Source organism: Molossus molossus, unplaced genomic scaffold (assembly GCF_014108415.1).
Source record: "Molossus molossus isolate mMolMol1 unplaced genomic scaffold, mMolMol1.p scaffold_m16_p_14, whole genome shotgun sequence".
NCBI lineage: Eukaryota > Metazoa > Chordata > Mammalia > Chiroptera > Molossidae > Molossus > Molossus molossus.
This window is the reverse complement of record NW_023425349.1, coordinates 70240318-70255492: the sequence shown is the minus strand read 5'-3', so window position 1 is coordinate 70255492 and position 15175 is coordinate 70240318. Positions and strand designations below refer to the sequence as shown.

At 35.7% G+C, this 15175-nt stretch overlaps 1 protein-coding gene across 3 annotated transcripts in view; it reads right to left on the bottom strand.

Annotated features, from left to right (window-relative positions):
• The window catches only part of DENND4C (DENN domain containing 4C), a 131402-nt gene that overhangs the window by 89416 nt on the left and 26811 nt on the right, over nucleotides 1–15175 (bottom strand). For all 3 annotated transcript variants that reach the window (XM_036260970.1, XM_036260968.1, XM_036260971.1), the window contains exons 2-5: nucleotides 13257–13578; nucleotides 6477–6729; nucleotides 5275–5344; nucleotides 2938–3107 (exon numbers count right to left, since the gene is read on the bottom strand). In XM_036260970.1, coding sequence (XP_036116863.1) covers nucleotides 2938–3107; nucleotides 5275–5344; nucleotides 6477–6729; nucleotides 13257–13561 — 798 coding nt within the window. In that variant the 5' untranslated portion in view covers nucleotides 13562–13578. The remainder of the gene's footprint in view (nucleotides 1–2937; nucleotides 3108–5274; nucleotides 5345–6476; nucleotides 6730–13256; nucleotides 13579–15175) is intronic.

Below are 15175 nucleotides of genomic sequence, written 5' to 3'. Positions count from 1 at the left end.
TTTACAGGAAGATAAAAAGAATCTTGAAAGTTGCCAGTTACTATTTGTTCTGTTAGTAGCAAAGTAGTCTCCTTTAGTTGGCATCCAGTAATGGATAAAATGGAAAGTCTACTGTTTGAGTGGATTAATTGGTATAAAAAGCATGGTGTGTATCTATCATATCATTCCTGTTTTTACTACATGTTAGTGTTATTTTAGGTTTAATGTGTAATTTGGTATGGTTTGGTTATTTGGGAACCCTCAAAATGTTTTCTATATAAATTCACTGTTTCTTCACTTTACACCATTTTGGCCTGCAAAAGATTTCATAGGAATACTCTACTTTTGGAGAGGAGAAACCTTTATAGCCAAAATAATTCCAAACAAGGACTCGAACAGATATTTGTACACTAATGTTCATAACAGCAATATTCACAATAGTCAAAAGGTGGAAACAACCCAAATGTCCATCAGCAAATGAATGGATAAACAAAATTATAGTATATACATGCCATGGAATGTTATCCATACTTAAAAATAAATAAAATTCTGATGGTTACAGCAACATAGATCAACCCTGAAAACATTATGCTGAGCAAAACGAGCCAAACAGAAAGGTCAAATATTACGCTATTCCATATATATAAGCTACCTAGAATAGGCAAATTTGTAGAGATAAAAAGAACAGAGGTTACCAGGGACTTGGGGTGGGATGAGGGAAGATTCTGTTTAGGTGATGAAAAGTTTCTTAAACCAGTTCTTACATAAATCTTATAACTATTTAGTAATATATTTATTCATATAACATTAACCCTTGTCTTTACAGATATAACACTCCCAGATACAATTATTTCAAAGTGATCACAGAGGTTTTGTTAACAAGCATCTCGATAAGGCTTTGTTGTTCTCTACTGGTCAAATCTGGTAACACAAGTGATTGAAGATCTTAAAATTTTCATTTGTATTTATTGCTTCAAATAAGAAAATCAGTAAGTGATTATTAAGCTAAAGAGTTAGCTTAGTTGTAAGCAATCCAGTTAATATAGTTGGCCTTCATTCAGTTGAGTGTTTTACTGTATTCCAGATACTGTGCTGGATCTTAACCTTCATTATCTTTAATATAGTGGTTGTAAACTTATAGCCTGTAAAATGAGGCCATCAATGTACTTTGAGCCTCAAGAGTCAGCCTTGGTTAGTTATAATTTTCAAAATCAACTGCCTATTTTATCAAATTTATTAAGAAAAATTTCAATTTTAAATTTCTACTATATTTGTAGTTTTTATTTATTTTCTAATATTATTTATTTCTGATACCTTCTTTATTTTAAAATAGCATTCTATATCACTATTACTGCTTTATTACATATTTTCAATTTTCGACTATTACAAATAAATCATATACATGTTTCTGAAAGATGTATACATTCATATCTTTTGGGATATGCTCAGGAGTGTAACTGCTAGGCCACAGGGTTGCTTCTTTTCCTTGCTGATAATGTAGACGTTATATATTTATTCTGGATACAAGATCTATCTTGAATACATATCTGACATTATTTTCTTCTCAGCTTGGGCTTACTTTTTCACTTTCTTAATGGTATCTTCGAATGAATAGATGTTCTTAACCCCAGTGAGGTCTATTATTCATCTTTTCTCTTACAGCTAGTGCTTTCTGCATGCTGTTTAAAATATCTTCTTAATATATTATTTCAATATATTATTTTTCTCCCTCCATTTATATATATATATATATATATATATATATATATATTTTTTTTTAATCCTCACCCGAGGACATTTTTGCATTTATCTTCAGATAGAGCAGGAGGGAGAGAAAGACGAGGAAAGAGAGAGAAACATCGACATGAAAGAGACACATTGACTGGCTGCCACCCACATAACCCCAACTGGGGCCAAGGACAAACTGCAACTGAGGTACATGCCCTTAGCAGGAACCGAACCCAGGCCTCTCTGGTCCACGAGCCAATGCTCTAACCACTGAACAAAACCAGCCAGGGCTCAATATATTATTTTTCTTTGAACCCTTATTATTGTTAAGAAATTATCCAATCTAATAGTTGTTCCTTTGAAAGTAAATCTCTCTTCTTTCTATTGATTTTTGTCTTGGAGGTCCCTATATGAAAAGAGGTGGTTTTGTATTTTTAGTTTTTTTCTACTGAAGGTTCAGAGTATATCTTTAATCTAAAGATTCAATTTTTCAGCAACCCTAAAAACTCTCAACCATTAGCTCTTTATGTGCTGCCTCTCCTTTTTCTGGTTTCTCCTTTAGGATTTCATTAAATATCTATTGGTCCTTCTGATTCTATCCCGTCCATATCTAAATTCCTTTCATACACTGTTTTTCTGTGCTACATTTGAAGTGATCTATCTTCCACTTCATTAATTCTCCTTTCATGTATGTCTTCTCTCTGCTGTTTAAACCATTCATTTAATTCAATTTTAAGAACATATTTTTCATTCCTAGACATTTGATTTTTTTCTGTCTATTCGTTTTTCAAAATATCCTATTCTTTCCTTGATGCTTTGAGCCCCAGTTTTAGGTCTTGAATCATTTAAATTATATATTCAATTTATAATATCCTTCATATTGTTATTCTTTCATTTCAATATCTTGAAAGTCTAATCCAGCTTTGTATTATAAGCCTTCTTGATTCTTCGTATGGTAATTACGTCTTCTTTTACTATAATCTCATTTTAAAGCCTGAGTTTGGGGATATCTCTCCAGAATGACTTTAATTTACTTCTGTAAAAGCTCCAGGGGTATCAACATCCCATTTTCATGTTGACCTTTCACCTTGGGCATTACAGTACAAATTTAAACCAAATGTATTCTGTACAAATAATCCTAACACTCAAATAAAATTTAGGTCATATTAATCACTTTCCAGGATTAAAACATGAACAAAATAGGTTAAATAAAAAAGGAAAAATATATACCTTTTCAGCAGAAGAACCTGTCAGAACAAAAGTTGAAAAAACTGGAAGTGGGTATTTGGTTTGGGGATCCCAACATTCAATAGTAGCTCCCATAGGAAGGCAGAAGAGAGGTACAGATTCTGAGAGTGGAAATGACTCATAATCATCTTCTGGATATCTAAAAATTAAACCTTTTTGGAGAAAGAAGACAATGATAAATTTTTCTAAATAGTTACTTTTCCATAAGTATATGTGATACATTATTAGGATATTTTAATAACAAATTTCATGGAAACATTTATGTGTGAAATTTCAAAATCAATTTTTCTCGTTATATCAAAAATTAAAATAAATTAACAATTTTACCCTTTATATTTTTTTACATATAGATGTTTAGTTCATAAAACGTATTAAATATATTAGTTAAAATGCTACTCAACAGAATCACAAATCTTAATGTATTTTCTTCTACATCACTGCCAACATCTTATAAGAATAGTAAGAAACACATGAGAGCCCTGGCCGATTTGGCTTAGTGGTTAGAGCGTCAGCCCACAGATCAAATAATCTCGGGTTCAATTCCGGTCAAGGGCACATACCTCAGCTGCGGTTCGGTCCCCAGCCCTGGTTGGGGTTGTGCAAGAGGCAACCAATCAATGTGCCTCTCGCACATCAATGTTTCTCTCATTCTCTCTCTCTCTCATGTTCTATTTGAAGAATATCCTCTGGTGAGGATTTAAAACACACACACACACACAAATTCACCAACTATTTCAGTTAGTTTTCTGTAAAAAATTCAAGGAAGGGACAAGTATTATAAAATAATGTCAAGGACACAGAAATTATCACAGCCCCTAAACTCATCTTGAGAGAGAAGCAATGTAAAAGGCATGCAGCATGAAAAGTAAATGAGACAGAAATCCTCTGTGACTGAGTACAGAGTATGTGAGACCAAGGAAGTAGAAGCAGGAGGGGGTACTCTGAGAAGCATAACAAAGCCCCTTCATAATAAAGTAGCTTCATGGCTTTAGTACACTAGCCTCTAGAAGACTACATCCAAGATAAAGACTTGAAAATCAGTACATTTTTGAGTTCAAATTCACTCTTCAAAACTCTGTATTCTAAAACATGTATCTTGCCTGGCCAGTGTGACTCAGTGGATTGAGCCTTTTCCCATGGACTGAGAGGTCCTGGTTCAATTCCCAGTCAGGGCACATGCCCGGGTTTTGGGCTCAATCCCCAGAAGGGGGCATGCAGGAGACAGCTGATTAATGTCTCTCACATCAATGTTTCTCTCTCTCTCTCTCTCTCTCCCTTCCTCTCTCTCTAAATATAAATCAGTTAAAAATATATTTAAAATATGTGTCTTATATAAAATACCTGAATACTTTCACAAAGCTTGTTTCTATAAGGTTTTTTAAAGTGACACTCCCCACCAAAAAGAAAAATATTTATTTTAAGAAAATCACATACAATCAACACATTACAGCAATATTAACAGTATCCCATTTTTAAATGATACTGAATTTGTAATTTTTATAATATAAATAAATGGTTTAATTCATTAGTATGAGAATAATCAACATTTTTCAGATATAAATTTGCCTAACTTCTTTGAAATAAAACTTTATTACAAAAATTGTGCATGATCAAAAAGTATGTGACACTGCTTGTTTTCACAAAGAAGTATTCCAGCATTTCTCTTCTATTTACAACTGGAGCATACCTGTATTTTCAGTTTTTATCCCACCACACCAGTGGGATGAAGAGGTCACACTTAAATCTTTACATCCCTTGACACTTTACTGTGCAGTAAGAATGTGGCGATAGATTTCTCAAACACTTCATGGCAGAAAAGTTTCTCAGGCCCTCCTCTCCTCCATATAGCTGATTCTTTGCAACAAGGGAGAAAGGAAGCAAGTCCACCTTTCATGGCAAGTAACATGTGGTTTCAAATAAGACAGACAGAGATAAGAGAAGGAACAAGAAGTAAAGATGCAGTTTGACACCTTTCTGATTGCCAAAATATAAAAGATCAGAGAGCAAGCAGTTTTCCACTGAATTGTTAAATCTATTAGTGTAGACTAAAAGCCTGCAGGTTATTCCACAAATGCTTGCTTGGGATGAAAGTTTCTATTTAATTAACAACACTTTGGGGGAGGGGGGGGGACAGACAATATATCTAGTAATGTCTTTAAGAAAACTTCTGCCTTTACATGCCAAAGTTATAGATAATTCCATTTATGAATAGATCAATTACACAAACTACACAAGGGAACATACACTGTCTCTTCTAAACTAATGTTAATATGCAACAGTAACTACAGTAATGGAGACAGTTTTTTGTAATTTACTTACCAGCTTTATATGCTATTGAATTAGAAGCAGGCACAGACTTCTTATAACACAGAAACACACTGGAACCCCACTGTAAAATATAAATTATGTTTAAAAAAAAAAGACAAAAGAGAAAAAAATTTCATTTTGTTGAATGTCTTCTAAAGATTCTGATTATTTATTCAGGGAAATCTATTTAAAATACATGTTTATCAAAACAGACTATATAGTATAAAATACAGCAAAACATGAAGTTGAAAACACTAGAAGAGTAAAATATCACCACAAATATCAAATGGATGTGAAGATAGTTTCAAAAAGTTCATAATTCTATAGTCATCCAGAACTGCCTATATTTGAAAGAAACAGAACAAAATAGAATGGGCACCAGAGTCCAAAAAAAGGAAGACTGGGGTCTCTGAGGTGCTATAATGTCATTACCTCCAGAGGCAAACCTGTCTTCACTAGCAGCCATGGGTGCATTAGACATCTCTGTCTATACCACATTTAAGCTAATACTAGTTTGATGTAAACATATTTTTCAAAATAAATCTGACTCAATAGTAAATTCTAGTTTTATAAAACTATAAATCAAATGTATATGTTCAATTCTCTTCTTCATTCGAGCCCTTTTAAAAAGTATGTAAATATTTAAAATAAATACATATAAGGGGGTCCCCACCCAGTCTCCCTGCAGTTGTCCTTAAAAAAAAAAAAAAAATGAAGCCTGACTGGTTTGGCGCAGGACAAAAGGAGCGCAGGTTCAATGCCCAACCCCTCAGGGTCATGTGGGAGACAGCCAATTAATGTGTCTCTCTCACATTGCTGTTTCTCTATGTACCCCTCCCTCCCTCCTACTCTATCTAAAAATTAATAGAAAAATATCCTTGGGTGAGGATTAATAAGCCAACAAACAAATAAATTTAAAAAACACAAACCCAAAAGCTAATAAAACCTCTATATTAGTGTAACAGAAGCAATATTAGCATGTACCACCCCCCCACACTCAAAAAAATCCTGACTTTGTATCTATTTTCTGGATGAAAATATTCTAAAGCATCAGATAGCTAAGGATTTTTAAAATTATGAATCATAAAAATTAGAGAGCTAAAAACAATGAAAATATAAACTATGAGTAAATTATATGCCCAATCATCAACCGAAATCCAAAATTTATCCTTTTGTAAAAAAATATGAAACTGAAAATAAAACTTTATTCTTACCATTCCACAATTTAAGTTTTTGTCAACTTTGCAGAAAGTATGAGGAGGGGTTTCTCCTTTACTGGTTACAATAACACAGATATCAGTTACAGCCAAGGAACTCTGAGATCGAACTGGAGAAGCCCTTCGATAAGTGATAAAGATTCTTTGTGAAGTAGTTGAACTATTGTTGACATTGGCACAACGACCATAGGGTGTGGCTTGGATCACTTCACATCCTGTAATAAGCCTTTCTTTCCCTTCATATAGAACTCTGCATGGCAGGGAGGGGAGAAATAAATAAGTAAATAAAAATGTCAGGTTAATTTTCAGGTTAATGCAGGTTTTCTTCTTGGGGTGGGGGAATCTCCTCTATCTACCGTTATCCCAATCTTAATTGCAAACCAAAACTAAAACTAGCCCTGGCTGGTTTGGCTCAGTGGTTAGAGTGTCGGCCTGAGGACCAAAGGGTCTCAAGTTCGATTTCCGGTCAAGGGCACAAACCTGGGTTGTAGGTTCGATCCTCAGCCTCAGTCCAGGTCGGGCAGGCAGCAACCAATCGATGTGTCTCTCTCATATTAATGTTTCTCTCTTTCTCCCTCCCTCCCCTTCCACTCTACCTAATTTTTCTTTTCTTTATTGATTTTTAGAGAGACGGAGAGGGAGAGATAGAAACATCAATAAGAGAAAACATCAACTGGACTGGGCCTACAGCCTGGGCAATGTGCTCTGACTGGGAATTGAACCGGCAACCTCTTGGTTCCATGGTGCTCACAACCCCATGGGCTGATGTTCAACCACTGAACCACATAGGCCGGGCCCTTCCACTCTATCTAAAGTTCAGTGGAAAAATAACACAAAAAACCTAAAACTATTACTTTGGGAATTATAAATCTCTTTACTATTTTTCAACAGCGAGAATATCCTTTTAAGAAGTGTAAATAATGCATAACCAATAGACATAGACAACAAAGCTGGGGATGGGGTAGAGGGGATGGGGAGGAGGGTGTCAATGGGGGAAACAGGAGAAACATCTGTAACAAAAACAAATTAATAAAAATAATTTTAAAAAATAAAATAAAAATAGCCCTGGCCGGTTTGGCTCAGTGGTTAGAGCGTTGGCCTGCGGTCCAGAGACCCAGGTTCGGTTCCTGCTAAGGGCGTGTACTCGGTTAGTTTGTCCCCGGCCCTGGTTGGTCATGTGGGTGGCAGCCACTCAATGTGTCCCTTTCACGTCGATGTTTCTCTCTCTCTCTTCCTCTCTCTCCCTCCCACTCTATCTGAACAAAAAATGGAAAAATGTCCTCAGGTGAGGATAAAAAATAAATAAATAAAAATAAAAAAAGAAGTGTAAATAGGATTTAAAAACTTGATTTTTTTTGTTGATTACAAGAAACATATGAAACAAGAAAAGGGCAACATCACAAACATGTTTAAGTCAATTCCTAGAGAACAAGTATTCAGATATTTCCACAAAATTTTCCTTCATAATTCCTATCAAAATTTTACTTTTAAAACTTATTTATTGGATGAGCTAATAAATAAAAAGGATAGCTCATGAGGTCATAGATAAGCAAATTAATATGGTAAGATGTTAATATTTCCCAAACAGATCTACAGAGTCAACACAGTTCCTATCTAAATCCTAGTTGCCCCCCCCCCCTTTTTTTTTGGTAGAAACTGGCAACATGCCCAAGTTCATATGGAAATGGAAGGGACCTGGTATAGACGAAGCAATCCTGGATGGTGGGGGCCAAATTTGGAAGACTCACACTCCCCCATTTTAAAACTTAACTTCTATTACCTTTTCTGGATATTTCAAAAGTTTCAAAATACAAAAGTGATAGAGAAAAATACTCATTTGAAAGTCAATGAATCTGGCCCTGGCCGGTTTGGCTCAGCGGTTAGAGCGTCGGCCTGCGGTCCTGAGAGACCCGGGTTCGGTTCCCGCTAAGGGCACGTACCTTGGTTGCAGTTTGTCCCTGGCCCTGGTCGGTCGAGCGGGTGGCAGCCACTCGATGTGTCCCTTTCACATCGATGTCTCTCTCTCTCTCTCTGTTCCTCTCTCTCCCTCCCACTCTATCTGAATAAAAAATGGAAAAATGTCCTCGGACGAGGATTAAAAAAAAAAGAAAGTCAATGAATCTGATCAATGGAAGAAGATAAGAACTTTGGACAGTAATCTGTGATTCTTTATCTTAATAAACATATCTGACATACAAGAATATATTAATTGGCTAGCCGGTGTGGTTCAGTGGACTAAGCATCCTCCCAAAGACTGAGAGGTCCTACCTAGTTCAATGCCCAGTCAGGGCACATGCCCAGGTTGCGGGCTTGATTCCCAATAGGGGGAGTGCAGGAGGCAGCCAAGAGATGTATCTCTCTCACTCATTGATGTTTCTATCTCACTCTCCCTTCCTCTCCCTCTAAAAAATTCAAAACATTAAAAAACAAAACAAAACAAATATATATATATATGAATTATCCTGTTAAATTATACTTGATAGAATATTTAACATTATGAGGGAATATCAGATCTTACTTAACATTTTACAGAAAAAAGACTACTATTTTGTAAATTTCTCATCTCAGTTTATAAATCAGTCAAAAAGGTCAAAAGTTGAACAACAGTGTTTCATATTTAAATGAAATAGGTGCCTGTCTTATAGTGGCTAATAGGCTTTTCAAACTTGGTCAATGTTCTTAAGGGGGTTGGGGAGGTTGGGGGTACTGGGGAGGGACAGGTCAAAACATTTAAGTCACCAGATATTAATAATTATTTGATCTGGAGAGAAATATTTACCATTATGATTAGATAAAAGACAACCATACACTCTAGCAAACCTGAATCAGTAAAATACTATAACAGAAATTACACGCCTCAGGGAACAGCAAGATGTATATGAAAGAGCTACCTGCAACCTGAAAGCATCTAAGTATAATTATCTAAGTCATTTTATTTTTAAGTTGTGCCACTGAACCACAAGCAACAACAGTCTTTCAGAGATTCACATCCTTTCAATTATGACTGAATGGTGGAGGTGTGGGGAGGAGAATGTGAAAAGATGGTCTTTTAAAGGATAGCTAAGAGAGGGAACAGTGAGGGCTAGAACATAAGGTAAGTCCCTGGCTGGTTTCTCTTCAACTGAGATGGACATTATCAAAATTATATCCTACAGCCATCCTTCTATGGATATTACCTATCTCCTTAAGACAATCATAGAGAAAACTTAAAAAAAAAACTGAGAGTAAATCCACTACATGTCCTGAACCACTCCACTTCAATATTTTTGTTCACACTCATTTTAACCTCCTTTACCCTTCTCAAAGGAAAAGCCCCTCCCATTAAAGGCTAGTTCAGTCACCTCTGCTGTTGATACTACCTCTTTAGTCTGTTTCATAATTTTGTCCTATCAAATATCTCCTCTTATTCCTATATATCAGCTCTTCCTTCTCCAATGGTTTCATTTCAAAATAAAGATATTCAAAGGTTGAAAGACAGCCCGTGACTCTGCCCTTGCCCTCTCAGGTGTCCTAAAGCATCGCTTCTGAAGATTTTGTTAAAATACAGATTCTGATTCAGTAAATCTAGGTAATGTCTGAATATGAATATTTAACATGCTCCCAGGCCCTATGGGCAATATCGGTCCCTGGACACACCTTGAATAGCAAGGCCCATACTATCTTCTCTTTTCCTTAACATCAGACTTTCAAAAAGAAGTCTCTGTTATTCCAAGTGCCAATCATTTCTCAACCCTTTCTAAGCTGGCTCCTGTAACCAATGATCCTATAAAGCTGTATGACCACCATCCTAATTGCATTCACTTGAAGGAAAATGATGGAGGCTAAACAGGGTGGATGATACTAAAGGAGTTAAACAGATGCTACTTAAAGATCAAGTAAGATAAGGACAAATTATCCTTTGGCTTTGGAAATTTAAACATATAATGAGGACCTTAGGATAATTTCACAAGGGCTCTACTGCAACACTGGAAGGGGTGAGGAGCATAACAAGTGATGGTCAAATGCAGCAGCTCATTACCTTTGTTAGTATCTGAACAACTATAAACAGAATAACTAGCAATGAACTGTTTAAAAATAATTCATGGAACAATCAGGGAAATTTGTATATGATGATACTAAGGAAATAATCATTTTTTGAGATGTGGTATGATGGTCTCACTGAAAGATATTCAATATAAGAAAATCAATTGATGTAATACATCACATTAATAGAATGAAGGAAAAATCTATATGATCATTTCAATTAACAAAGAAAAGGCATTTGGCAAAATCCAGCACCTTTTCATAAAAACAGGAATAAAGGGAACCTTCCTTAACATGGTAAATGGCATTTATGAAAAACCCACAGCTAACATCATATTCAATGATAAAAGCTTTCGCCCAGCCGGTGTGGCTCAGTGGTTGAGCGTCGACCCATGCACCAAGAGGTCACCAGTTCAATTCCTGGTCAGGGCACATGCCCAGGTTGTGGGCCCAACCCCTAGTGGGGGGCATGCAGGAGGCGGCCAATTAATGTTCTCTCTCATCGATGTTTCTATCTCTCTCTCCCTCCCCCTTCCTCTCTCTCTAAAGCTCAATGAATTTTTAAAAACTTTAAAAATTAAAAAAAAAAGATTGAAAGCTTTCCACGTAAGATCAGGAATGAGACAAGGATGCCTGCTTTCATCACTGCTGTCAACACTGTGCTCTAAGTTCCAGCCAGAGCAAAAAAATAAGGAGGGCAAATAAAGCAAATCACAAGGAAAAAATAAAATTATCTCTACTTGCAGAGGACATACTCCTATTATTTTTCTTCTTTTTTTTGAATATTTTATTTTACTATTAATTAATTATTTTTGTTACAGATGTTTCTCCTTTTACCCCCACTGATCCCCCCCACCGTGTTCCAGCTTTGTTGTCCATGTCCATTGTTCATGCATACATACATATAAGTCTGTGGTTTATCTCTTCCCCACCACCCCCTCTTCTGGGGATTGTCACTCTGTACCCCACTTCCACACCTTTGGGACTACCCCATTTTTCAGACTGTTATGTTCATTATATTCCACAAATAAGTGAGATCATATGATACTTTTCTTTCTCTGTTTGGCTTGTTTCACTTAGGATAATACTTTCCAGGTCCCTTCCATGTCATCTCAAAGGATAAAAGACTTTCTTTCTTACAGCTGCATAGTACTCCGATGTGTACGTGTACCACAGCTTTTTTATCCATTCGTCTACTGATGAACATTTGGGCTGTTTCAAGATCTTAGCTATTGTAAATAGTGCTGCTACAAACATGGGGCTATTATTTATCAAAATCCACATGAGCCCTGGCAGGTGTGGGTCCATGGTTACAGCGTCACCCTCACAGTGTCAGCCCTCGCACTAAAGGGTCTCAGGTTCAATTCCTGGTCACGGGCACATACCTGGGTTGCAGTTTTCATCCTTGGCCCTGGTTGGGGCATGTGCCAGAGGCAACCAATTGATATATGTCTCACACATCGATGTTTCTCTCTCTCCCTCCCCCTCCCATCCTCTCTTCCACTCTCTCTCAATGGAGAAAATATCCTATGGTGATTAACAACAGAAAAATCCACATGAAAGCTATTAGACCTAATGTATTCAGCAAACTTGCAGGGTACAAGATTAACATATAAAGTTAAAATTCAGCTGTGTTTCTCTATACCAGTAATGACCAATCCAAAAAAGACATTAAGAAATACCATTTCTAATAGAATCCAAAACAATAATATACTCAGAAATAAAATTAATCTAGGAGGCCCTAGCCAGTGTTGCTTAGTGGTTATAGCATCGACCCATGCACCATAGGGTCATAGGTTCAATTTCCAGTCTCTAAAAATCAACGGGAAAAAATATACTCCAGTGAGGATTAAGAACACAACAACAAAGGGTTAATCAAGAAGGTGAAAGACTAAAAGCTGCAGAACATTCTAAAAGAAATTTAAAAGCACCGAAATAAATACAAAGACCTCTCATGTTCATAGGCTGGAAGAAAATATTGTAAAGATGATAATACTCCCCAAGTAGATCTACAGATTAAATGCAATCCCCATCAAAATTCCAACAGAATGTTTTATATAAATGGTCAAGCTTATCCCAAATACTTCCCAAGATACTCTCAAGTACCTTTAATGTTTTACTAATGGTAATTGTAATAAACAGAACAGTGTAATACATGACATGTATATATGAAAAAATATATTAAAAAATATTAAAGCTATTCTAAAAGCACATTTGGAAAGAAGCACATTTTACAAAGAAGAATGTTCATTAGCTGTGGACTAGATAGTAAATATAACAACTACACTCCTTCTAAACTGTAAATACCCTCCTCATGCCACTAAAAACCACACAGCACAGTGATATTTTTTAAAACAGGGACACTTCTTTCTTCTTTAAGTAAGTTCAGGGCTTTGAAAAAACCCATCACATAACCCAAGTAGCTCCTTTAAAAAATACTGTCTTTTATTGTAGCTTCTTGTTCTTTTATGTTTAATTAATAAGCGTATCTCTCTGATAAGTCCAACAGAAATGGAATCACATTTCAAGCTCTATGCCTTCATTTCCATATTCTTTTGAAAGGAAATAATCTAATGATTTAAGTACAATGCAAAGAAATTCAGTAAGGGTGAACAGAGATATGTAATATCTCATAATACTTGAACCTGAAGTAACAAATAATAATAAAATTATCAAGGACTTCAAATTCCTATTCCCAAGCATCTTATTAAATTTTTTCCCTTCACTATAGCAAAAGAAAATAGATCACAGTACCCAATGTCGGTAAGGGGTGGTTTATCTCTCCCTCTTTTATAACAGAGGAAAAGTTCTGGGCTTTTCAGACTTCCATAGTTCAAGTTTGCTTGGAGAGCTGATGGAGTGGCTTCAACACAGGTGTAACCTTCAGGTACTGTTTCCCCAGCTGATTTGTTAATAACTGCAATGTCTGTAATTGGAGCTTTGGGTCCAATTGACTTAGTATCTAAACGATTTATTTCTTGATCCAACAGAGTAGAGGTATCAGTGAGACCTGCCACGACAAAGTAGTCGGTCACTCTTGGCCCTTTGTCTTCAATCATGGCTGCTATTATATTTCCTAGAAGAGGGGGAAAAAAATCAATTAAATAAAAATACTTTATCCTGACTCTCTAAAATTAAAATGCTGCTGAGTTAACAGTGATCAACTAACCCACTTCCCAGTTGGATTTATAATCAAATTACTATCATTCTGTAGAAGCCTGTGTTAGTATCATCTTGTGAGCTTTTACCTCCAAAAAGTAAAAATTTGCAGTATAGATTCATTTGTAAGGCTACCATGATTTTTTTCACGTGCCTAAGACTCTGTTAGAGGTGGGCTATACTGCTTTCCTTGGAGCAAAATGCACTTAATAAACAATATTTAGACCATTTTAAAAATCATTCTCTTTTAAGTTACAGAATTCCTACAAGGTCTAACACAAAAAAGGAAGGCAATGGTAATATATATATAATTAAACCCGTCTCAATACAGTTAGGAGTCTTTCCCTTATACTTAAGAAAATTTATGTAAACACCGTATAAACTATGTATAGGAATCATTAAATATTTCATAAATAAATACCAGATAGAGCATAAAAAACTATAACCAAAGAATACAAAATTATAAAAAATAAACATTAAGAGACTTGGGTACTACACGGTAGAAACCTAGAGAATATAAACTTTGAGTCAAGGTTTCTATTTTCTTTAAACTCAGTACCTCTAAAAATAAAATTAAGCTTCTGAGGTTTTAGATATTTCCATAGATTTTATGTGTTTTTCCAAAACAACTTTCTTGAAGTATAATTTACATACAATAATACACATATTAAAAGTGTACAATTTGGTGAGTTTTCACAAATGCACCTGTGAAACTGGTAAACATATCCATCAATACCCCAAATTTTCCTGTACCCCTTTGTTATCCCTCCCTCCTCACCAAGAGAATGAGTGATCTGCTTTCTGTCAATATAGGCTGGTTTCTAGAATTATTATATACAAAATCATTATAGTGTGTATTCTTTTTTGTCTGGCTTCTTTCACTCATCATAATTATTTTGAGATTCATCCATTCTGTTATGTGTATCAACAGTTCATTCCTTTTTTATTACTTTTTTATTACTGAATAGTCCACTGTTGAATATGCCACAATATGTTTATCCATTCACCTATGTAATGGACATCTGGGTTATTTTCAGTTTTGGGCTATTAAAGCTGTCATGAACACCCATGCACAAGCCTTCTTGACATATGCTTTCATTGGTAAATTTCTAAAATGAAAGGCTGGATCATCTGGTATATGTATGTACCTCTAAAAAACTGCAAAATACTTTTCTTGAGTGTGTGTACCATTTCACATTCCTACCATCAGTATATGAGAGTTCCAGTTGTTACACACCCTCTCCAACACTCTGTAACAGTGGTTCTCAACCTTCCTAATGCCGTGACCCTTTATTACAGTTCCTCATGTTGTGGTGACCCCCAACCATAAAATTATTTGCATTGCAACTTCATAACTGTAATTTTGCTACTGTTATGCATTGTCATCAGAAATATGTGTTTTCCGATGGTCTTAGGCAATCCTTGTGAAAGGGTTGTTCAACCCCCAAAGTGGTAGCGACCCACAGGATGAGAACCGCTGCTCTACACAAAAAATTAACAAGGAAACAGAGACT